Source organism: Protopterus annectens, chromosome 5.part0 (assembly GCF_019279795.1).
Source record: "Protopterus annectens isolate FY-2018-M chromosome 5.part0, PAN1.0, whole genome shotgun sequence".
Lineage (NCBI taxonomy): Eukaryota > Metazoa > Chordata > Ceratodontiformes > Protopteridae > Protopterus > Protopterus annectens.
The window spans coordinates 1169779277-1169803342 of record NC_056735.1 but is presented as its reverse complement, the minus strand read 5'-3'; the positions used below and the strand labels follow the sequence as shown (position 1 = coordinate 1169803342).

At 43.0% G+C, this 24066-nt stretch overlaps 1 protein-coding gene across 1 annotated transcript in view; it reads left to right on the top strand.

The window, feature by feature from the left end:
* XRN1 (5'-3' exoribonuclease 1) overlaps window positions 1–24066 on the top strand; it is a 2408514-nt gene that overhangs the window by 1417474 nt on the left and 966974 nt on the right. The window contains exon 24 of the mRNA XM_044071018.1: window positions 6086–6201. Within this exon, the coding sequence (XP_043926953.1) occupies window positions 6086–6201 (116 nt within the window). The remainder of the gene's footprint in view (window positions 1–6085; window positions 6202–24066) is intronic.

The following is a 24066-nucleotide window of genomic DNA, read 5'->3' as shown; positions in this document are numbered from 1 at the left end:
CTTCCTTCTAGCCATCACTTCAGCAAGAAGAGTGTCTGAATTACACGCCCTCATGGCAGTAGAGCCCTTCATCATCTTCCATGCTGACAGGGTGTCCCTCAAGACCAATCCTTTCTTTATGCCCAAGGTGGTGTCTAGTGTGGCCCTTAATCAATCCATTCATTTGCCTACCTTTTTTCCTACTCCACAGAACAAAGGAGAACGAATACTGCGCTCTTTGGATGTGCACAGACAACTTAGATTTTATTTGGACAGGACTAAGCCTCTCGGAAAAACTGAAAAGCTGCTAGTTGCCTTTGCTGCAGGAGCAGAAGGGAAAGCCATTTCAAAGCAAACCATTTCTAAGTGGATAGGCTATTGCATTGATTTCTGCTATAAGCACCATGGAAAACCTGCCCCACAAGGGGATAAGATCACATTCCACCAGGGCTGCATCTACCTCTACAGCCTTTCTCAGTGGTGTCCCTACCAGGGATATCCTAGAAGCTGCTACCTGGAGCTCTGTTCATACCTTCACCAAGCATTACCACTTGCCTATTTTTTCTAAATACAAAGCTGGTTTTGCCACTGCAGTCTTGCAGGGCTTAATAACTCGTCCTAATGCTCTCTAACTTCCTCCTCCCTTCCTTAGCTTTGGGAATCTACCCAAATGTAATGACCAACAGTGAAACACGAAGAACATAGTATAGTTGTGTACACTTAACATAAATGTAGATATTCGAGTGTATTCACTGTTGCAGTCCTGGTTTCCCACCCTCCATCCCCTTGTCTCTCTCTTCCTCACTCTTTACAGTGCTATTTGGTGTTTACTTTCTACTGGTGGTGTTATTCCACCATAACCTAGCTTCCTATTACAGCGCCCATTTCGGCAGTCTCAGATGTTCTGACTGGCCTTTTTCATTCGGGGGAGTTTCTCTACTGTCAAAGTTCAGTTAGCAGCCATTTCTAATTTTCACTTTGGAGAGAATGATGCATATTTGGCTTCTTCCACACTTTGCATGCCTTTCTCAAGGGTTACCTTCCTTCTCTGACCTCCTATCAAGGATCCTACTCCTACGTGGGCTCTTAAGTTAGTTCTGCAGGCCTCGACCCTTACCCCCCTTTGAACCTGCTGCTAAAACTGAATTGAAATTCCTGTCCTGGAAAACAGCCTTTCTATTGGCCATTATTTCGGCTAAGAGGGCTTCTGAACTTCAGGTGCTTTTCTTCCAAACCTTCCTGCCTTAGTTTCCAGAAAGACAGGGTTACTTTACATGCTAATCCTTCTTTCTTACCAAAGGTGGCGTCGGACAATACTGTCAGTCTGTTAATCTCCCTGTATTCTTTCCATACTTTCAAGTGTAAATATATGTTGCATCTTTTCAACACCCATAATATTGCAGTTCTACCTAGATAGAACAAAATCATTCCAGAGGTCTGATCAGTTGTTTGTCACTTTTTCAGAGTCCAGAAAACGGAAAGCAGTTGTTAAAACTACTGTTGCTCATTGTCTAAAAAATTGTATCACTCGTGTATTCTTTGAGTAATGTACCCCTACCCAAACAGTCAGAACTCATTCCACGAGATCTAGTGGCACTTCTCAGGCTTTGTGGTTTAGGATTTCCTTAGAAGTTATTCGTGCAGCTGCGTCATGGGTGAACTAATATCTTGAAACAGGGATGCTTTTGGTTCTGCAGTGCTCCGGAATATTCTTCCATAAGGCCACCCAGATCTGTGTAGCTTGGAATTCTGTCCCACAGGTTTGATGAAGACTAAACAGACAACATCAGATGTACTCACCATAACATTCCACCTGTGTTGTCTGCTTCAGTCTTAATCAGCCTTCCTCTCTTCTTATCTCTAAAGGACCTGACGGATTATCCTGGGAACCTGTGTTCCTCTCTTGAGTGTCTGAGCAACTTTTTTGCTCTGTTTCTTCTTGGAATGCAGTTTATTTATAAAAATTCGCAGCAAACTCAATCAGAGGTATCTCAGAGGAGCTAGGCATTATGGCTAGAGTGGGAGGAGCTCTAGCTTTGGATCCTAAGCTTGCTGACGGCCATGTCGGTTCCAAGCTCAGAACAGAGACCCACAGGTTTGATGAAGACTGAAGCAGACAGCACAGATGGAACATTATGGTGAGTACATAACTTTTTTTTTTTTTTTTTACTTTGGAGTAGACAGATTTAATTTACAGTACACTGTTGATGCTTGGCTACCTGCATCCCTTATGTGCCTGGCTTCCTTTTCATTTTATTTTAACTTCAGCCACTTAGGTGTTTCAGGGGATGAGTATGATTTTCTTTTGTAGTCCCTAGAAGCATGTAGAGCTTCTTTTGCAGTGTGAGCCACTGTCCTTTTATTGGTGCTGATATTGTGTGCCTGTAGAGACACTAGCTCTGCCCCAGCCTTAGCTGGGTACTCTGATGGTAGTGAGTTAGTATTTAACTACATAAGTAGGTCATCTAGAAAGCTGAGGGTGACTAAGTAACTGAACTCTTTATAGCCATTTATCATAAAGATGAAGACCTCTTTATGAGTTTGAATGTAGTGTAGTGCAAAGAACTAAAATATGTTCCTTGTCCAGTTGAACAGCATCACAGAACACAAGTAGTCAAAAATAATGCTATACCAGAGCAAAACAATCAGAACTCTGCACTTTATTTTCAAAGGTGATTAAGTACTTTCATCCTAAAGCGAGAACCGAATTCTTCAGAATAAAATGCTCATCAAGGTTATCCTTTTATACAAAACCTTGTTGAATCACATGACAAGCCATGTCAGCTGACTAACCATTTTTAAAACGTTTGTACAAAACTTAATACTAAAAACACTTGAGCAAATGTAAAATGTGACCAAAAAATTATTGTGCAGTAACAACGCATGTTTAAAATGAACCATTAAAATACATATATATTCAGAACATTACTGATCTCATTTTAATATGCTAGTAATACTAATAAAATTATATTACCCAGGGGGTGGGAGGAACTTACAGACATGACAATTCCTTCAAACGTTTTGTTTCTCAGCTTCCCCCTTTTACTAATATTATTAACGTTTGGCAAAAAATATAAAAAATACTGATTTCTGGGTCAGCCTGAGCTTGTTTACTCAGGTTGTTTCTTGGATCCTCCTTTTATGTACTACAAATATGCTGGTAATTCCTTTCTGTAAGACTTTTCTCCTTGGAAAGCGCCTCATAATGTGGAAGAAACTAAGTGCACCATTGGCCAACACCTACAATTATTGCATCCTCACTTAATCCATTGTAAAGCTTTAATAATGCCCCGCATTTGTTTTCATTAATGACACTGATTATACATTCCACACTTACCAGTACCTCCCAACTGTTGTGACCTACCACATGTTATAACGTGCGACTTCTCAAAAATTCCTTTAACTTGTTGGATCTTTTATAAGTAAAATGAGGAGCAGCACCCTGTGATTTCCTATAGCCACTGACATGGGAAGGTGTCTCCCAGTGATGTGAAATTGTGTTTTAGTCCATTACTCTATCAGCATTTTCACTTTTCTTACATCCATTGTTAAATTTCAGAAAATTGTCATGCAAATTTGGTTGAAATTTTGATTCTCTTCAGCTAGCACTTCCCCTTTGATGTCTTAAAAATTATCTGTATATTTTCTGGCATGAAACATGTCTATCAATTGATTCCAGTTCACTGAAAAAAGTTATCCTCAAAAGTAAGTCTAGATAGCCATACTAACTGTTTCTTTTTTTTTTCAAAACAGGTTTATTGTTTTAACATATAAGAGAAATATCATAACAATTTTATACAAGTAATTAAAAATAGGTATTATTATAATATTCAACAAAACAACTAAAGTATTTACAAAGACATCCACTACAATCAGATCAATTAATTAAACTAAAATACCGTGCTATTGAAATTAGAATTTTTTTAACAAATTTTGTAAATTATCCCATACAGTATAATATGATGTTTTTCTAGTTGTTCTCATTCTAATTATTTCCATATGGCACATTATACTAACAGTTTCTTGACTAAATTACAATTTTGTTTTATAAGATGGAAACTTTTGTAAGCGCAGGTATGCATTTGAAAATATTGGCTTGCTATAAATATTAGAAGCCTACCAGAATGTTCATTCTCTGAAATAAAAATATCCAACGAAGTGATGTCTTCCAAAGAATAATTGTATGTAAATTTCAAAAATAAACAGTGTCATTCATAAATGTCAAAAACTGATGCAAAAGTGCTTTCCCACTGTTATATTAAAAAATATATCTTACAGGAATCTTACAAACACACCACAATGTGTTTTTTTAAAAGGATTTATATGTGGGCATATTAGTGAATGCAAGCACCCCCATTGCTACCACACTGATATGGTGATAATATTCACCTTCAAAAAACATAAATTTGTTTAATAACACAAACTTCTTAGCCTGCTCAACAGGACACACCTCCACAGTAGTTAGTTGCTTAAATTCAAGGAGTATGACTGAAAACAGATACTAGACATCTGTAGTTATAGATGGATGAAAAAAATGTCTCTTTGAATGGTCTAAAAAGTGTCGGGTCTTTTAAGATATAATCAGACATAGTAAGAAACCTTTTAATTTTTTTGTCAATAGGGATTACTAATGATTCAGTTTTTGACCCCCTATGACAACAGTAGAATGAAGGGGAATTTTCAAGACATTTATGTACCTTGTGGTTTCCAGGTACTGCAGAATGACTAGTCTGTCCACGTTTAAAAGACTGCACTTGGAAATGACAGTATTTTTCAGCAACAGCAAATAATCCATCCAACAATTCAACTTTTATATGCTAAATTAAAATTTTCAAAACTGTCTTGTAAATGTTAAAATCGGTCAATATGGTCACCATCCTAGCAGAGCAATTAAGTCAATGACAGCCACCCTCCTGCCTTATCAGGCTTTTCATGAGTCTAATGAATTTGCTGATATTGTTTAAGCTTAATTAATTTTCATTTTTGGAAACTGTCTTGTAAGAGTTTAAATCGCTCAGTATTGTCAGCATCCTAACACATAACTGAGTCCATGACAGGCAGTCCCCCTCATCCCTTTTCGGGCTTCATGAAACTAATGGACTTGGCCTTAATAATATTACTGTTTAATAAAGTTTTGTCTTTAAGTAAAAAAAAAAATAAAAACTGTTGCAAATTTTTTCTGATGACAGTTTTCTAATGTCAATTTCACATGTACAAAAATGCTCAATGTAAGGTGAAATGGGAGTTGTAAAGACTTTCTGTTAATTGTGCTCCATATTACTACAACAAGTATTATGGTGCTCGTGTGACAATACAAGATTTAACTTACATGTATATAACCTTGTCTCTTTTAGCAACATTGAAAGTGATTGCATAGCTATTGTATGGAGGTATGTTCTTCCTTAATGGTCTCCATGCTTACAGTCCTGGGGCCGTATGTGTAACAGTACTACAACCAGACTGTAGGAATGTTTTGCTGCTAAAATCCTTCAGAATCTGATTTTCACACCCAAACTAGTATAACCACAATGTAGTTGCATGATATTTGAAAATAAAGTGAAGGTGTACCAACAGTTGCACATTTTAAAGATTTTTATTGCCTGGTGCAGTACAATGCACATCCAATCTTGTGCACATCCCTGGTGCAACACTTACTCTATTCAGACATCTAGATTTATGGTAAGTGGGATACAACTCTGCTTTCTTTCATTTTATTTAACATGCGGAGAAGACTACTGAGTCTTTGTGTGCATTTAACAGTTGTATGTTAGCAAATCTTATTTTAAATTAAAAAAAAAAAAAGTAGGCCAGTTTCCAAAGGAGTTGTCAGTTTGTCTGTCCTGATTCCGAAAGACTTGCTGCCATTGTGACTATAAAGCTTATGTTATAAACAGGCTTAGACCAGGGACCAAATTCCAAAAGACCTGATCTCAACCTTTTCTTAATGTAAGTGCCCACTTACGCTGACAGCAAGTCTTTTGGAATCAGAATTTGTGTTTCTCTGCTGCTCTTGAGGCAATCATGAGCATACATTTTTTTTTTTTAAGTTTTATATTGCATTGCTACAGTTACTTATTTCATAAACCCTTTTTTATTTAATTTTTAGAAATACTCTGTTAAATACAACCCTGGTTATGTTCTGGCTAGCCGACTTGGAATCAGTGGATATCTTGTTTCAAGATTTTCAGGAAGCATTCTTATTGGGAGAGGAGCTAAGAAAAAGTAAGTTGAAACAGTGCTAGATAAACATATATTGCAGTGCACATGATTTACCCTGGGAAACATTTTCTGCATTGCATTGTTGCACATCATCTTAGTTGGTTGTTGCGTATTTCACAGTAGATTAAAGCTGGCTGCTGACTGAATCTTTCAGTGTAATTTTACTATGCACATTATTCCAACTGTGTCTGCTAATTATATATTCCTTTAATGCTATCTGCAATTAGGGCCAGTGCCCTCCTTACAATTAGCTGTAGCGTTGGAGGCTAAGGGATAAATGCCCCCTTACAAAATGTTGTTAAAGGAAGCCGCCTTCTTGGAACTCATTTGTTTTTATATTTGTATTCTGGTGTGTTTTAATGCATCAAAGTCATCATTTAAGTTGTTATTACAGTTTCATATTATGATTATCATATTGATCAGTGGGTGTAGTTACCCTTAGGATGTAAATAAGGGCCAGCTTCCAAAGCTGCATGTCACCTTCCATGCACTCAAATGATTGAGTTGCTTTACCTAAAAAGACAGCTTTGAGTGCTAAGCCCTTCTCGCTTTCCTGCTGCTGAAGAGAGCACACCTGTGCGGGCTTTTGAGGATTGACTTTTGACTTGTGCCCTTCCATTGCTGGGCGGGTAAGTTTCTTTTGGGGAAGAACCTTCCACATTTAAATATTTATTGTTTAATTGTACTTTCCCAGTTAGGAAAGCTGCTATTATTCTGTTGGCATTTAATGGGCTATTGAGACTTTACTTTTAAATGGAAGTGCACTTTTTTCTTGTCAGTCAAAAAGATGTTAAATACAGTTTAAACTTTTTTCCCTCTGGAAAAACAGTGTATTTATTTTATTATTGGGGGCTGGAAAAGTGTATTAAAGTGCTTTTTTACTGTGTTTTATTGGTCAAAGTTACTTTTTACAACTTCAAATTTTTACTGGCTTGTGCTGCTTGTTTCTCTTGGGGAAAGAGACTATTTTCGGTTTGACCATGGAACAAACTATTAGTCCCATGGTCTGTCTTCCAGCCACAAAAGGAAAAGTAAATCAAACAGCCTTTGCTGCTAAAGCAGGCTAGCAGTTTGCCTCAGCCATAGTCTGATGACTCTGCTCTGGCCAAAGTTGGTTCCTTAGACCACTCATCTTTTACTCCAGATCCCTCTGGTGTACCACTTAGAGCCACTATGGACCAGTAGTTAGCCACATCCTCTGTGACTATTGGGATCCCCTTAGTGGGCAAGGGAGAGCCACTCTCGTTGGTCTTGAGAGAAGGGGCACCCCATTTAGTCAGAATATGCCCATTGCAGGGGAAGTTGCTGCTGCCATTAACAACCCTGTTGGTCCCACTTTTCCTGTCAAAAAGAAATGGGAAACTAAACATGTAATTTGTTGCTGCTCAAATTTGCCTGGACAAAAGAGTAGTTTATTAGGTCTGACCCAGGGTCTAAATTCAGGTTATTGATCCTTCTTATGAGGTGGTTTCTGGTAAAAGAAAAAGGAATGCACCTTTTCCCCAAATAGATTCAAGATTCTGAATCTGAAAGAATCATGAAGGGGCAGATGCAGGGTTTTCTCCTCAGCATTTTGATTCAAATTCAGAGGAGTGGTTGGTGTCAGATTCTGCCTGTGAGGGTTTCTGTATTTCTTAGACTTTTTCCAGAATGTGCCAGTGTTTTCAGTGGGAGAACATTGATGTTTCTCAGTCAATCAGAAAATGGTATGAAATCTTACAAATGGAATTTCCAGAACCTTCACCCATTCCTTCTGTTCTGTCAGCATTTTATAATGTTTGTGTCACTGTCTGCCGTGTTCCCAGTAGTCAGCCTGATGTTGTTAAAAAGGCAAATAGGCTGTATAACATTTGTCATTCTTTTAAGTTTTTATGTACTCATCCCAAACCTGACCCAGGCTTTAGTTAATCCCAGTGCTGCTAAACATTTAGTCATTTCCAATCCTACACTTTCTGACAAGGATGGTAAAATTATTGGCAGGTATGTGAAAAAAAGGCGTTTATATTACCTCGTCGAACTTTTACTGCATCGAAGCAATAAATGTCGAACACAATTGATCAATGCAGTAAAATATCGAACGAGTATAAAAAAAACAAAGAACAAAAAAAAACTAAAGGGCGTAGGCAGGGGGGCAAGCCCCCCTACTCCCCCCACACCCCCTGCTACTTAAATATACCAACTTCGAGACTGCACTACATTGAGGTAAACGGAAATCTCCCCCTACGGATATTTGTTTACCTGGCCGATATTCTTTACTTTCGATATTTTCGTGCCGACAATATCAGATTCAATATTGTCAGCTTGCGACAATACAATATAGACCCGAAAAAAGTGTATACTTCTGCAAATCAGATTTTCAGACTTTTGAAATGTCAGGCTTATGTATTAGTTTATTTTGATTAATTATGGAAGTATAAGGATTGTTTTGTCTGCAGTTTCTTCTTGTGAGGAAGAATCTGATTTTTAAATGGTTGAGTTTCTTCCATTATTTCAGTCACAACGTATTGCTTAAAGTGTGTGTGAGACTCTGGTGACATTTTGCTTTTCATGGTTATGACCACTGGTACTGTTTTGAGGAGGTTTGTCTGGCTGTATTCTGAAAACCTCCTAGAACATATCCTGGTATCATCCCTAGAAATGAAAGGGGTGGATGGTGGGACTTGGAAATAGAAAAAATATAGTTTTTTGCCAATTTAAACGTCACAGTCTCGCAAGATCTTAATGGGAATGTGTCCATTTTGCCTATTTTAAAACTTGAAGTCCAGGAGTTATATGACATCTGGATTCAGCTTAGACATATAATTAAGTGGAAGTTTTTCAAGTGGGTGATTTGTAGGAATTATCATTTTATGGATTTATGACATTCTGATCATTCTTATATTTTTAAACGTTGGTATGATGCTTTTTTGTACTGAGGGGGGGGGTAGGTATTATAATGCTGCGAGTTTGCTAATTTATCTACTTTTTATCCAATTTTTTTTAAACCAAACATTGTTTTTAAAAGTTAGTGTATATTTAAGCAATAACCAATGACGTGGTGTGGTATATTGAAGATTTACCCATGGTTGATGTGGTTTAATCATAAGGGCGAAGCTAGAGTGATTAAATAAAGCCAACCTTGGTTAAATTTCAGTATACAACAACCATGGAGTCGGTTATTGCTGTTATACAATGACATTATTTAAGAAACAGAAAATACTTACTTTTCTTAAATGTCTTCGTATAATGGCACATTACTGCTCTTCCATGGCTGGTGGTGTACTGCGCATCTGTATGGAACTTGTTCCCACGCATACCCAGTACATCGATGCTTTGAAAAGGAAGCAATGGAGAAAAAGTCTCTGTTGCTCCATTTTTGTTTTGTCTTCTTTTTTTTTTTATTAAAAAAAAGTTTGGGCTACTTTAGGGATAGGAGAGAGAGAGAGTGGAGGAAATGCAAAGAAAATCAGGTACGTGTCTTTAGTTTTAAATAATGTACCTGATTTTCTTTGTATGTCCTCTATGCTGCCTCCCGGGTATGTCTGGAGTACGGACTATAGGTTTTTTAAATTTTTGTTGAAAAAAAAAATAAAAGTTTTGGAATATACGAATGGAAAGAAGTCCAGGTGACTGGACCATTTCCGTTGGTATAGTGTGGGATTTACAACAGGCACATTGGTTGGGCTGGCTAATCAGCATGCACATTTTTGAATACTAATGGCCAGTCATTGTATAATTAAATATATTGTATTTTTACAAGCTTCAACACCACTGCTTTAGAACACTTTATAACTAGTACCACAGGAAATTGCTAATAATGTTAGTTGCTTTTCTTTGACATGGCTTAGGCCTTTAAAAGTTAGAGAAAAGGTTTTAAGCAATTGTGCTGTATAATACTATATATTCAAATATGTTGTATTTTTTCAAGTTTTAAACACTACAGTTTTAGATATTTTTGTATTTACTATCACAGGAAATGTTAATATTCAGTTGATTTTTTTAGCATGATCTAGCCATTTAAAAGTTGCACAAAGGCTTTCAAGCAACAGTGCTGTGTAATACACTAGTAGCTGTTTTATTTGATGCGAGTCAAATGACCTTTTAAATTGAAGGGTTACATGTATATTTAAAGTTTGTTGGTGTTACAAGGTTTTATGGTTCTGAATAAGTCCCACCAAAATTTTAGGAATGAAAGCACTTAGCCATTTGTTCTTGGATTTCTTTTTGGATTTTACTGCCTGGATGATTGGGTCTTAATTCTTAATTCTGTGTGGAGTCTGCGTATTCTCCCTGCGTTCATGTGGGTTTCCTCCAGGTGCTCCGGTTTCCTCCCACATTACAAAGACATGCATCTGGAGCATTTTTCCCTGGGCCACCGCTGAAAATTGGCTTCATTCCAAACCTGACTTTCTCAGTTAACAAATTATGTGAAATTGTTCAATCTCGCCGTTTGTTCTTACACACGGGTTCGGAGCTGATCCTCGGCTCCGAGTCGGCCGCATCACTAGCTCCGCATCTTCGGGAAAGCTCGAGGCACAGTAATATCCCATGATCCTCAGGTGCTAACCCTCAGATCTAGTTTGCCGCTAGCAGCAGGTCGCATTGAGAGGCTCGGGCCAGTATATTTTTTTTCTATATTCTTGATATATATTTCTCTTTTTTTTACAGATTTATAGTTATATCTTAGTGTTTAAATAAATAATATAGTATAGGGGTGTGTGAGTATTTAGACTAGATTAGTTAGTTTAAATTTTTTCTAGTTAAGGCCTACGGGTTTTTTCTGTCAGGATTGACAGTATTTTAAACATTTTTTGCCTTAACTCTCTCTCTTTTATTCTACATTCATATATATATATATATATATATATATATATCATAGTGTGCTGTGTGTTTTGGATTTATATATATATATTAGGTTAAATTTAAATTGTTGATTATTATTCCAAACTTTTAAAATTATTACACTTAGTGTTATATAGTGTTTTTTCTTAAGTGTGCTGTGTTTTTTTTTTTGTGGACTTTTTCAAAATGTCAGAGAAAGCCAAATCTGGCTTTAAAAGGTGTCAGTGTGGACAGAAGATGTCCATTACTGACAACCACTCATCCTGCTTCTACTGTCTTGGCCTTCTCCACTTGCAGGAAGACTGTTCCATTTGTCATTCCTTTAGTGGGAGGGTCATGCTGGAAAGACGCAGGAAGTTGGTTGACAGAGGGTTGCTTAAACCCGATTTTCAAGAGGCCCTGGACAAGGCTGAACAGGTATCCAAGTCTTCGAAGGGGTCGAAGTCTTCAAGAGTGTCGGAGCCCAAGTCATCTGCTCCGAGCACCTCTCTTCAGATTCGGACGCCGGCTGCTATGACCTCAGTACCAGGTGTCGAGCGTTTATCTCTGTCCGAGGCTCAGGTCTTGGAGCCGGTGTCAGAGGTACCACCGTCTGGTATCCTTCGCTCGGTGACTGCTTCGATCCCTTCGACACGTTCTTCGAGGCCCCTTTCCGACTCCGATGTGGACTGAGTGGTACAGAAGCTTATGGAGAACTCGGCTTTGTCCAAATTAATAGAGGTTTCGTCCCAGCTGGTTTTGAAACTCGAGACTATTCCTGTTCCCTCAACATTTCCTCCTCCGAGACCCGTCGAGTCATCGGAGGTAGGAATCGAAGAACCGATGATTGTAGAGCCCTCAGTGCCGAAGCCTCCAGTAGTGCTATCGGCTCCGTTGACCTCGACTCCTTCAGAACCAGCCGGAGAGTCTCAGAGCTGAAGATCTTTCCTAGGTTCCGGGGGGGGATAGTCGAACCGAGATATCGGTTCCGACTCTTCCCCACGGTGCCTCAGCTCAGATCAGTTCAGATCCGTCCTCAGTGTCGGAGCCCGTGGTTCCGATTCCGGAGAAACGACCACCTTCTTTGGATCGGGTCAGATCTTCGGGTCAGGGCACCGGTGCCTTTGACATCATGAGGAAGGTCTTGTCTGATCACACACATACTTCATCAGTATCTTCTTCTCCTTCCCCAAAAGGTCTGTGTTCTGCTTCTGTGCCTTCGGCTCCTACCAAGCGTCGAGACCCAATGCCTCAGAAGTCCCCAGAGGGTGACTCTGGTTCCTCAGATGCATCCCCAGAAGCTCCCGCTGAGGATGTTCCAAGGAAACGATTGTGCAAGAGGAGGCACATAGATTCCCCCCAGGAATCTCTCACATCTGACACCGATTTAGATGAAACAGAAGGGTCCCCATGGTCCCCCTCTGAGGATGTCTCGTTCGCAGACATTTTGGAAATCCTGAAACAAAGTGGGGACTGGCAAACCCTTACCCCTTCTGTGGATGAATCGGTCTTGCTGAAGGCATTTGGGACTCAACCTTCTATCTCCTGGGTGACTCCGCCATTTGACGATCTCATGGATCTAATAGCCCGGAGGGCTTGGGAAACGCCCGATACAGTGGAACCAGTCCCTCGTAAGCCAAATAAATACATGACGGCCCCCCAGGACAAATCTTATCTTACAAAAGGGGTTCCTGTGGATACTATGGTGGTGGCGGTGGCCACTAAGAAAGAGATGTCTGAATCATCTTCCTCTGTCCATCCTCCTAATAAGGATTCTAGGACGATGGACAGATATGGGAAGCGCATATTTAGTTCGGCGACTTTTTCCATCCGATCGCTCAACTACCTTACGCATTTCATGCGTTTACAGAGAGATCTCATTAAGGAACTGGGAGATACTCTCCAGGGAAACACAGATGCTGCTGTCGCCGAGAAAGCGACAGTGCAACTTAACACCCTAAACTCCATAGTGAACTCGTCCATGAGGCTGATTTCATACGCAGCCGAATGGGCGAGTAGAGCGGCAGCTTCAGCGATCGCCCTGAGAAGGCAATCCTGGTTGCGCTTATGCTCCTTTGCGGAAGCCTTTAAGTCTTCCTTTGCCAACGCCCCCTTTGATGATGCCTTCTTGTTTGGGCCCAAAGTAAAGGAGACTCTCATGATGTGTGAACAAGAAGGGAAAACCCTGTCTGCCGTAGGGGTCCATTTTTCCATCCCATCTAGACCCTACCCTAAAGGGCAACGAGGAGGAAAAATGTGGTTCCGAAAGACTCTGGGATCTTTTCAGCACACCCAAAGTGACGCCCCCTCCAGAGGCAGAGGAGGAGGAAGAAACGGAAGACGCTGCCCAGCCGGCAGAGGGAGTCCGCAAAATCAGGGCGACAGAGAGACTTTCTCTGGAAAGCCCTTCCAGCACTCCTGAGTGCAGGCCCGACTGTCCTACTCTGGAGGCAGTCGGGGGACGCTTGGCTTTATACCCAGAGGCCTGGCTAAATCTTACATCAGATTCCTGGGTAAAAAGCATAGCTACCAGAGGCTACAACGTTCCCTTCATCAAAATGCCACCCAACTTCAAAAAGCACCCAGACGTTCCACCCAGTCTGCGAGACCAGGCAACCGTCGAGATAGGAAGGTTGCTCGAAAACAGAGTCATCCAACCAATCCCGGCGGACCAAATAGGATCCGGAACTTACTCAAGGTTCTTTTTAGTTCCAAAGAAAACAGGGGACTGGAGGCCAATTTTAGACCTCAGCAAATTAAATACCTTTGTGAAAAAGGAAAAGTTCCGAATGGTCACGCTACAGTCAATCCTTCCCTTTCTGCAGAAGGGCAGCTGGATGTGCTCTATAGATCTCAAAGACGCGTACTACCATATCAAGATGGCCAGGGCGTCCAGAGATCACCTGCGCTTCTGGCTGGGAGCCAGTTATTTCCAGTTTCGCGCTCTGCCCTTTGGTCTCACCTCAGCCCCCAGGGTGTTCACCAAATGCATGGCAGTAGTAGCGTCTCACTTGAGACGAAGGGGATTCCGGGTGTTTCCTTATCTAGACGACTGGCTCCTATCCTCCACCACCGAGTATCGTCTTCTACAAGCCAGGGATTACACTATCAGTCTCTGCTCTTCGCTAGGCATAATGGTGAATTTTGGAAAATCTGTCTTATCGCCGTCACAGCGTATCTTATTTATAGGAGCACAACTAGACACCTACCTGGCTCAAGTTACTCTCCCCCCACCAAGAGTGTCAGACCTCAGACATCAAATTTCGGTCCTTCTCCAGAGCAAGAGAGTCCCTGCACGACAAATATTAAGAGTACTAGGCTTGATGGCAGCCTCCCTTATTGTAGTTCCCTTAGGCAGGATGCATATGAGGATTCTTCAATGGATGCTATTCGCCCAGTGGTCGTATCGACAACTTCCACTGTCTCACGAAATCTTGATCACGAATTTTTGCAAGAAGGATCTCTTGTGGTGGATACACAGTCAAGATCTAACACTAGGACGACCGTTTGTATTACCCAGTCCGGTAGCAACTCTAACCACGGATGCTTCCCTGATAGGGTGGGGGGGATTCTTTCAGGGACAAACAGTCCATCAGTGTTCTAGAGCTGAGGGCAGTGTTTCTAGCGTTGCAACACTTTCACAAGGCCTTACCTCAGGGAACAGTGACAGTTCAGACAGACAACATGTCAGTGGTCTGGTACATAAACAAGCAAGGGGGAACCAGATCTTACCCGTTATGCAGAGAGGCCCTCAGAATTTGGCAATGGGCAAAGTCCACTGGACGCTTTCTGATAGCAACGCACATCCCGGGGACTTCCAACGTAATAACGGACAGGTTGAACAGAGCCATTCTGTTCCCTCATGAGTGGTCCCTCAAACCTCAAGTGGCGGAAGAGATCTTCCGCAGATGGGGCCAGCCTTGCTGCGACCTGTTTGCATCCCCATTGAATGCCAAATGCAGAAGCTACTTTGCCCTGTTTACCCCCTCCAGGGGGTGTCCCCAGGGACGCACTGGTACACGATTGGCCCCCGGGTCTCCTTTACGCTTTTCCTCCTGTTCCACTAATTCCCAGGTTTTTGCAGAAAGCCAAACGTCTGGACAGGACCATAATACTGATAGCCCCATTCTGGCCTCGACAAATCTGGTTTCCCTTCCTTCAATCTCATCAAGTGGAGGAACCATGGATGCTGGACCCGGAGCCAGACCTGTTGACACATTCGTCGGGAGTTCCTCACACCTTCCTCAAGTCCCTCAAACTGACAGCTTGGCTGCTCCGCTTCCCATCTTAGCCAAGTCGGAGTTACTATCCCCTGCAGTACAACAAATTATTGTATCCTCTCACAAACCATTTACAAGGAAATTGTACAACAGCAAATGGAACCGTTTTGTGCACTGGGCCTCCAAACAAGGTATAGATCCATTCGGGGCTCCAGTACACAAGATACTAGATTTTCTTACCACACTTTTTCAAGGAGGAGCATCAACGTCCACGATAAGGGTTCAACTGGCGGCTATATCCAACTTTCATATTGGCCGTGAAGATGGTTCTCATGTCCCACAGACTTTGTGAAGCCTTCATGAAAGGTACCTTTCACCTCCGTCCCCCCTTTCATAATCCAGTAGCCCCTTGGAATCTTAATCTCATGCTGTCACAACTCATGTTGCCCCCATTTGAACCAGCAGCCACAACTCCGTTAAAATTTCTTTCATGGAAAACACTTTTTCTGGTTGCCATCACTTCTGCCAGGAGAGTTTCAGAGTTGCAGGCTCTATCTATCTGACCCCCGTACATGATTTTTCATCCAGATAGAGTAACCTTGCGCACCAATCTGTCCTTCCTTCCGAAGGTTTGTTCGATTCAAAACATCAATCAGTCTATCGAACTACCTACCTTCTTTAAAAAACATTCCAGTAAGTTAGAATACACATTGCACAAACTGGACGTTCACAGGCAACTGAGATTTTACTTACAATTGCATAAATTTTGTATATGCTGAATCGAAACAGCAACTCCCTTTCAAACCCGGAGCTCATTCTACAAGGGCGATCGCTACCTCTTCAGCCCATACCGCTCGTTTGCCTTTAGATACCATTTGTGCAGCGGCAACTTGGGCAAAACCACATACTTTTATCGCCCACTATAAACTAGACAAAAGCTCCAGGGACAGGGCGACGTTTGGTTCCACTGTACTCAGGAATGTTCTCCCTTGAGCCACCCAGGAAAAAGGAGCTAGGGGCGCTACCCGTGTGTAAGAACAAATGGCGAAACTGAACAATTTCACATTAAGAAATTATGTTCTTACCATAACGTTTCATGTGAATTGTTCATCTCGCCTTTGTTCTTACATTCCCCCCCTCCATCCCCCGTCCTGCGGTCTGGGAGAATGGGTTCAACTGAATTCCTTTTCAGCCTTTTCTAGATATTGTTAGCATATTATTGTACATTAGTAATGGCATCTTTTCTCCTCTATTTGAGGGCAGGGTTCCAAACACTGTGTAGTATCTGTTTATAAGTGTTCAAGACACAGTTCTAAAGGGATTCTTCTGGTATAGCAAACTAGATCTGAGGGTTAGCACCTGACGATCATGGGATATTACTGTGCCTCGAGCTTTCTCGAAGATACGGAGCTAGTGATGCGGCCGACTCTGAGCCGAGGATCGGCTCCGAACCCGTGTGTAAGAACAAAGGCGAGATGAACAATTCACATGGAACGTTATGGTAAAAACATAACTTCCTATTAAATAAGTAAATAAATAATCTATATGTATAGTTTGGGAATTTTGTTTACAATTCTTTTGAGGTTTGTATGGAATAGATTGGGTTTATTGTTGCTATTTCTTATTTTGTCATGTTGGTGGCGGCTGCCACGGAGAGAGAACTCGCCCTAGAGAGTTCTTCGGTCCACCCGCCGGATAAGGAATCTCGGGTGCTGGACTGCATTGGGAAGCACATACCATTAGGCTACAGCGAGACTTGATTAAGGAATACGCTGCAGCCCCCCCGGAGTCTATGTCGGTCGAGGACAAGAATGTGTTTTCAACTCGTATGGCCACTCTAAAATCCATATCTAACACGTCCATGCGGCTACTCTCTCATGCAACGGAGGGAGCCGCTAGGGCCAGCGGAGCCGGGGTTGTCTTGCAGCGTCACACCTGGCTCCGCCTTTGCGATTTCGCGGAACCCTTCAAGGCGTCCTTCGCGAATGCGCCCTTTGACGGGTCTTCACTTTTTGGCAAGACCATTCGCGAAACGCTGGTCCAAAGCGAGAAGGACGGGAAGACGCTGTCTGCCGTCTGGGTCCGCTTCTCTAATCCTCAATGATCCTTCTCAAGGAATCAGAGGGGACAAAAGAAGCTGTGGTTCCGCAAGTCTCAGCAATCCCATCCAGCTTCAGACCCCTCGTCCTCCAGAGGCAGAGGAGGACAAGGTGGATGCCGGCCCAGAGGCAGAGGGGGGCCGTGTAATTTCGGGTCTAGAGAGCCTTTCTCGGACAGACTCACGCAGCAGCCCTGAGGGCTTACCCGACTGTCCATCTCTGGAGGCAGTCGGGGGGCGGTTGATGGAGCATCTGTCAAATTGGGAGTCCGTTACGACAGATCAATGAGTGCTCTGCATCATATCCAGAGGTTACTCCATTCCCTTCCTAAGCCTTCCCCCTTCAAGCAGACGCCTCCCCGATGTTCCACCCGATCAGAGGAAGGCAGTGGCTTCAGAGGTTTTGAGATGAGAAAAAGAGCCATCCAGCCCGTCCCCCCCAGATCAGTCTGCATTGGGTTATTACTCCAGGTTCTTTTTAGTGCCAAAGAAGACTGGGGACCTAAGACCCATACTAGACTTGTCCACCCTGAACCTGTTCATCCCCAAGGAAAAATTCCAGATGGTCACACTTTAATCAATTCTCCCCTTGCTGCAGGAGAATGACTGGATATGCTCTGTAGACCTCAAGGATGCGTACTACCACATATTGATGGACAGACAATCAAGAAGGTTTCTCCGCTTCTGGCTGGGTGCCAGTCATTATCAGTTCAGGGTTCTTCCGTTCGGCCTCACCTCAGCCCCCAGGGTGTTCACGAAGGTCATGGCAGTGGTTGCAGCCCACCTGAGACTTCAGGGCATTCAGGTTTTCCCGTACCTAGATGACTGGCTCCTTACCGCCGCCAACAGGCATCAACACTGCGTTGCAAGAGATTACGCTCTGACTCTTGCCCAGAGTCTAGGCATCTCAGTGAATCTTCAAAAATCCTTCCTTCGCCCCGTACAAGTCTTAGAGCTCATAGGGGCCAGATTGGATACCAGTGCTTCTTGAGCTTTTCTGACGTCAGACAGGCTGAGCAGCTTGTCGCTTCAGGTGCTTACTCTTCTTCAGAACCAAGCTCCTGTGACGGAGTTAGTCCTGAGGGCACTAGGGTCTATGGCAGCGGCAATCTGTCTATCCCTTCATGCACGCCTGCGAATACGGGTTTTACAATGGACCCTCCAGGTTCAGTGGTCGCTATTACTTCACCCATTAAGCTCCCCGATTCCACTGAGCAGAGTTTGCAGGGATTCCCTTCTTTGGTGGCTTCACTCTTGAGAGCTGAGGCAAGGGAGACCCTTTGTGATTCCCCCGCCCCAAGCCATGTTGACCACGGATGCTTCTCGCCTCGGGTGGGGGGGGCATTGTTCGGGCAGAACCGTCCAAGGCACGTGGACTTCCCTAGAGACCGCTCTGCATATCAGTGTCCTAGAGATGAGGGCGGTGCTTCTAGTGTTCTTAGCTCTCCTCTGGGGACTATTGCAATCTAGACAGAAAATATGTCGGTAGTCTGGTACATAAACAAACAGGGGGAACCAGATCTTATCCCCTTTGTCGAGAAGCTATGAGAGTGTGGGAATGGGCGATATCCACCAACCGCTTTCTAGTAGCAACGCACATTCCGGGTCGGTCCAACATATTAGCGGACAAACTGAGTCTGATAATTCTCACTCCGTATGAGTGGTCTCTCAATCCATCAGTTGCGAAGCAGATCTTCTGCAAGTGAGGTTGGCCTCGCTGCGATCTGTTTTGCTTCTCCGTTAAACACAAAATGCAGCGAGTACTTCGCAATGCTTCCCTTGGTATTTGTCCCAGAGACGCTCTTGTTCATGCTTGGCCTCCCAGTCTTCTTTATGCGTACCCTCCCCTTCCTCTCATGGCGAAGTTCATACAGAAAGCCTCTCGGTTGGGGAGCAGTTATCCTCATAGCCCCATTCTGGCCTCGTCAGATCTGGTTCCCATATCTGCGGTCTCACAGTTTAACTCCCCCTTGGATACTGGAACCCATTCCAGACCTGATTTCACATCCTGCAGGATGTCAAACACCGAACCTGGTAAACCTCAAGCTTGCGGCTTGGTTGATCCAGTTCCACTGATGGCTAGGATTCCCGGTATCTCATCACCAGTGAAGGCCATTCTGGTAGCGTCTCATAAGCCGGCTACCAGGAAGATATATAATAGCAAGTGGAAACGCTTCTCCATCTGGGCAACAGACAAGAGCCTGGATCCGTTTACAGTTCCTATTCCGACAATCCTGGACTTCCTGTCGCTGATTTTTTGGCAGGGAGCAAGTGCTTCTACGGTTAAGGTGCAGTTAGCAGCCATTTCCCATTTTCATGTGGGAGAATGGACTAGGATCATTGGCATCCACAAAGTCAAAACCTTCTTGCGAGGCATGTTTCTCTTGAAGCCTCCTGTGAAAACGGTGGTACCCCCATGGGATTTGACGCTAGTCTTGCAAGCCCTGACGAGTCCACCCTTTGAGCTTGCAGCCTCAATTCCTTTAAAATTCTTGTCCTGGAAAACGGCCTTCTTGGTAGCTATTACTTCTGCTAAGAGGGTTTCGGAACTCCAAGCACTGTGTATGAAACCCCCTTATCTCATTTTTCACAGGGATAGAGTGTCTCTCAGGACTAACCCATCTTTCTTACCTAAGGTGGCTTTGGAATCGAATATCAATCAGTCAATCAATTTGCCTGTGTTCTTTCCAAATTTTCAGAATAAGGGAGAGTACATATTGCACAGACTGGACGTACACAGGCAACTACGTTTTTACTTGCACAGAACTAAAGATTTTCGCAAGTCTGATCAGTTGTTTGTGTCTTTTGCAAAATCAGCCAGGGGAAGGGCCATTTCTAAAGTGACCCTAGCAAATTGGATTTGTCAATGTATAGTTCAGGGGTATGTATCTTCGGGCAAACCAGCTCCTATGGGAATACACGCTCATTCTACCCGGTCCATCGCCACCTCAGCAGCTTTCTGGTCCAGGGTTCCTTTGGACGACATATGTTCAGCAGCTACCTGGTTCTCTTCTCATACGTTCATTTCTCATTATAAACTGGATATGATATCGAGAAGTAGGGCTTCTTTTGGCTCATGTGCTTGAATATCCTTCCATAAGGCCACCCAGGTTTATTGTCTAGGTAGCTGGGGACTCTGTCCCACAGGTTGCAGAGCAAATGAAGTAACTACTTCAGATAAAGAAGTTATGTACTCACCCTAACGTTCTATCTGAGTAGGCACTTCATTTGTCTGCAACTGCCCCCCCCCCCCCCCCGCCATCCCCCTAACCCTTTTTCGGGTTTTTCTGGTCACCTGAAATATTGCTGTCTTGAGGTTAGGTCTTCAGTATACCTCTGTCGAGGTTATGACTTAGATTGGGCAAAATCGATCTGAGGTAATACAGTTAGTGACAGGGGATTATGGGTAAGGGGGAGGAGCTAGGAGCTCAGATCTTGTAGCTTGTGAAGCTGCCGGCTCGGATCCAATACCCACAGGTTGCAGACAAATGAAGTACCTACTCAGATGGAACGTTATGGTGAGTACAGAACTTCTTTTTTTCCTGGTGTTGCAGTTTTCTTGCTTTAAAGGTAGTCTTTGCACATTTAAGAAGACCAAATGACATTTTTATATCATGTGAAAAAGTTTTGACAACTTGCAGTTGTGCTTTCAGTTCCTCATCTGATGAGCTATACAGTTTTAAATCATTGACAAGAGAAGACAATTCTTTACACTTTGTTGTTTTCTAGGAGCCAAATTATAGCCATGGCCTAAGCTGTTAAGTAGACAGCTTAATGGGTTAAGGGCAAGGCAGAATAGCAGTGGTGACACAGATTCACCCTGGAATATCCCCCTTTGAATTTTTATCCTGGGAATAATAATTTGCCCTTTATCATGGCTTAATTGCAAAGTGGTCTGCCACTGTTCCATGGTCACTGTAATGTAGTTGATCAGTGTAGGGTGTATCTTATACATTTTAAGCACTCTTTTATCCATGAATGTTGGATACTACCAAATGCTTTTTTGTAGTCAATCCATGCCATACTTAGATTCTTAACCTTTTTACAGATGTTTTTCGTGTTTCACTGTTGCAGTCATCACATTTGGGTTATCCTGCGAAGGGTAGCCTTCAGTCGGCCCGAATACCAGAGGCTTAGTATTTCTGCATTGGTTGCTGTCACTCCAGGACTGACGTCAGGTAGTCAGTGGTATAAAAACAGGCAGCCGACGTCATTACATCAGTCTTTCTTGCAGAGGAGCCTGAAGCAGAAGCAGTTTGCACGAGTGCCAGTTGGCCGCTATCTGAGTTTTCATTTCCGAAATTGAAGTTGAAATCTTCGAAAGCTAAGTACCCTGTTGAGGATCCTTTTTTCTAGCTCTAACCAATGTCAGAAAAAGTTAACAATTGTTTCGCGGGTGGAAAGCTAATATCACACCAATATTTCCTTTCTTACTGCGTCACCTGTTTAGGCCCAGAGCACGATGCCCCTCGCTGTTGGTTTTGTGCTTTGTTCAACGCCAGAACTATATATCGTTGGGCCCTTATCGTAGCTAAATACTTTTGCTCTCGATCTCCGTATTCCGAATTGGCTTCGGTAAGCCATCCGACTACTGATCATCTGAAAAAACGTAAGGATAAAGACAGAGACAGACCGCACAGGTTCAAAATTGCCGACGACACTTCCGTTAAGCTACTCGCCAGTTCACCGGTACTCAGTGAGACACTTTCGCAGCCCCTGATGCCTGCTTTTATGGATTTGCAGGCCGCTACTGAGACCGGTTAGGAGTCCGGTATGCCGCGAGACTCTTCTTTGACTACGGAACCTGCGAATGTTTCTACCTTGGATGGGTCCGGAGCCGATGTGCAGGCACTGGCTTCCAAGGAAGTTCTTCACACTACCGATATTCAACACAAATTGCCGACTTCTTTCGCGTCTTTATTTCTTTCTAAAACTACGGAGTTTCTAAGACCCAGGGTATGAACTACGCCTAAAAACACGACGACCCAAGCTCAAGCACCTGCTTCCATGCCTTAATCTCAAATGCTTAAAATGGTGGAAGACCTTATCATGCTGATTAGGGGAAGCCAGCTTACCTCTTCTAAAAGAAAGAGAGACTTGTCCTCAGCAGCATTTTCTGAACAAGAGTCCGACAACTCTGAGGTTTCTGATTATGAAGACATGCCCTTATCTGCTTATGAGGATTCAGATGCAGTGGAATCCATTCCTTCTGCCTCTCCTCCAGAGGATTTTTATTTTGGTGAAACCCTACATACCTTGAGAGGGCATTTCCATTGGGAATGTCAGGATTATCCTCAGCCCAAAAAGAGACTCAGGGAATTTTTAAATGTACCACAGCACAGACCCTTAGCTATTCCTCCTGTTCTGGATGTTGTGGATGATGTTTTCATGGAATCCAGTTTAACTCCTGATACTCTACCTCTTCCTCCCAAGAAACCTGACTGGTATTACAGAGTCCCTGACTCTCACAAATTTCTTTTCAAAAATCCTACTGCTGACCCAGAGGTCATCTCTCAAGGACCTAAAGGAATAAAAGCAACCACAGCTAAGAATCCCACCCCTTCAGACAGGGATTCCCGAGCTTTAGACAGATGGGGTAAAAAAGTATACATCTCTGCAACTCCTGCCATTAGAGCATTAAATTGTCAGTTCCACATGCTGAAATACCAGCAACATACTATGGGACTTATTAAATAAAAATTATCTACCTTTCCAGACTGTGCAGAAAATAAAGAATTACAGGAGCTTATGCATTCTGCAAGCCAAGTTACTAAGCATACCCTGCAATGTGGGTTTGACGCCCTAGAAGCATCCTGCAGGGCAGCAGTCACAGGTTCTGTACTTAGAAGGCATGCTTGGCTTAAGGAACAGACCTTGCCAGACCATGTCAAATCAAAATTATTGGACGCACCACTGAACAAAGACTGTCTGTCTGGCAACAAGGCAGAAGAGGTTTTAAAAAAGATGGAAGAAAAAGCTAAATCGAATAAGACAATTAAAGACTTTTTTTGCACGTCCAGCCTCCGAGATTCAGTAGGCATTGCCCCTCAAAACACTGGTCCTTTCCAGTCCCCTCTAGGCTGGCTCAGATTAGACCTAGGGGAAGCAGACCCCCGGACAGCAGTCCCAGGAAATGCATAGATCTAAGCAATGGAGTACCTCCACTTCTAAAACAGGGAGTGCTAAGCCATCCCCTTATGGAAAGAATTCACAATGACTTTTCAACTCTACCCCTTACCTCTGCCCATCTGCTTGTGCCCCTAGGAGGAAAACTTGCCTCCCATGCAAAACACTGGGCCTCCATCACCAACAATCGATGGGTCCTCAACATAGTGCCCCAGGGGTACAAATTTTATTTCCACACACTGCCAAACCAGTGGGCAGAGGCACAAAACCAAGTTCATTCCCTGCTCTCCATGAGGGCAATTCAGCCTGTTCCTGCAGACCAGATAGGCCAAAGTTTCTATTCCAGACTTTTCCTGGTACCCAGAAAAGAGGGCACCTGGCGCCCAATCCTAGATCTAGCCTTTCTAAACACTTTCCTGGTGGTACCAAAATTCAAAATGCTCACCCTCCAGCAGCTTCTTCCTAGGCTAACCAAAGATGCCTGGTTAGCCACCCTAGACCTAAAAGAGGCCTATCTGCACATCCCAGTCAGAGACTCTTGCAGGAAATGTATACGTTTTAGGGCACTTCCCTTTGGCTTATCCACTGCTCCCAGAGTTTTCACAAAATGCCTGGCTCCAGCCA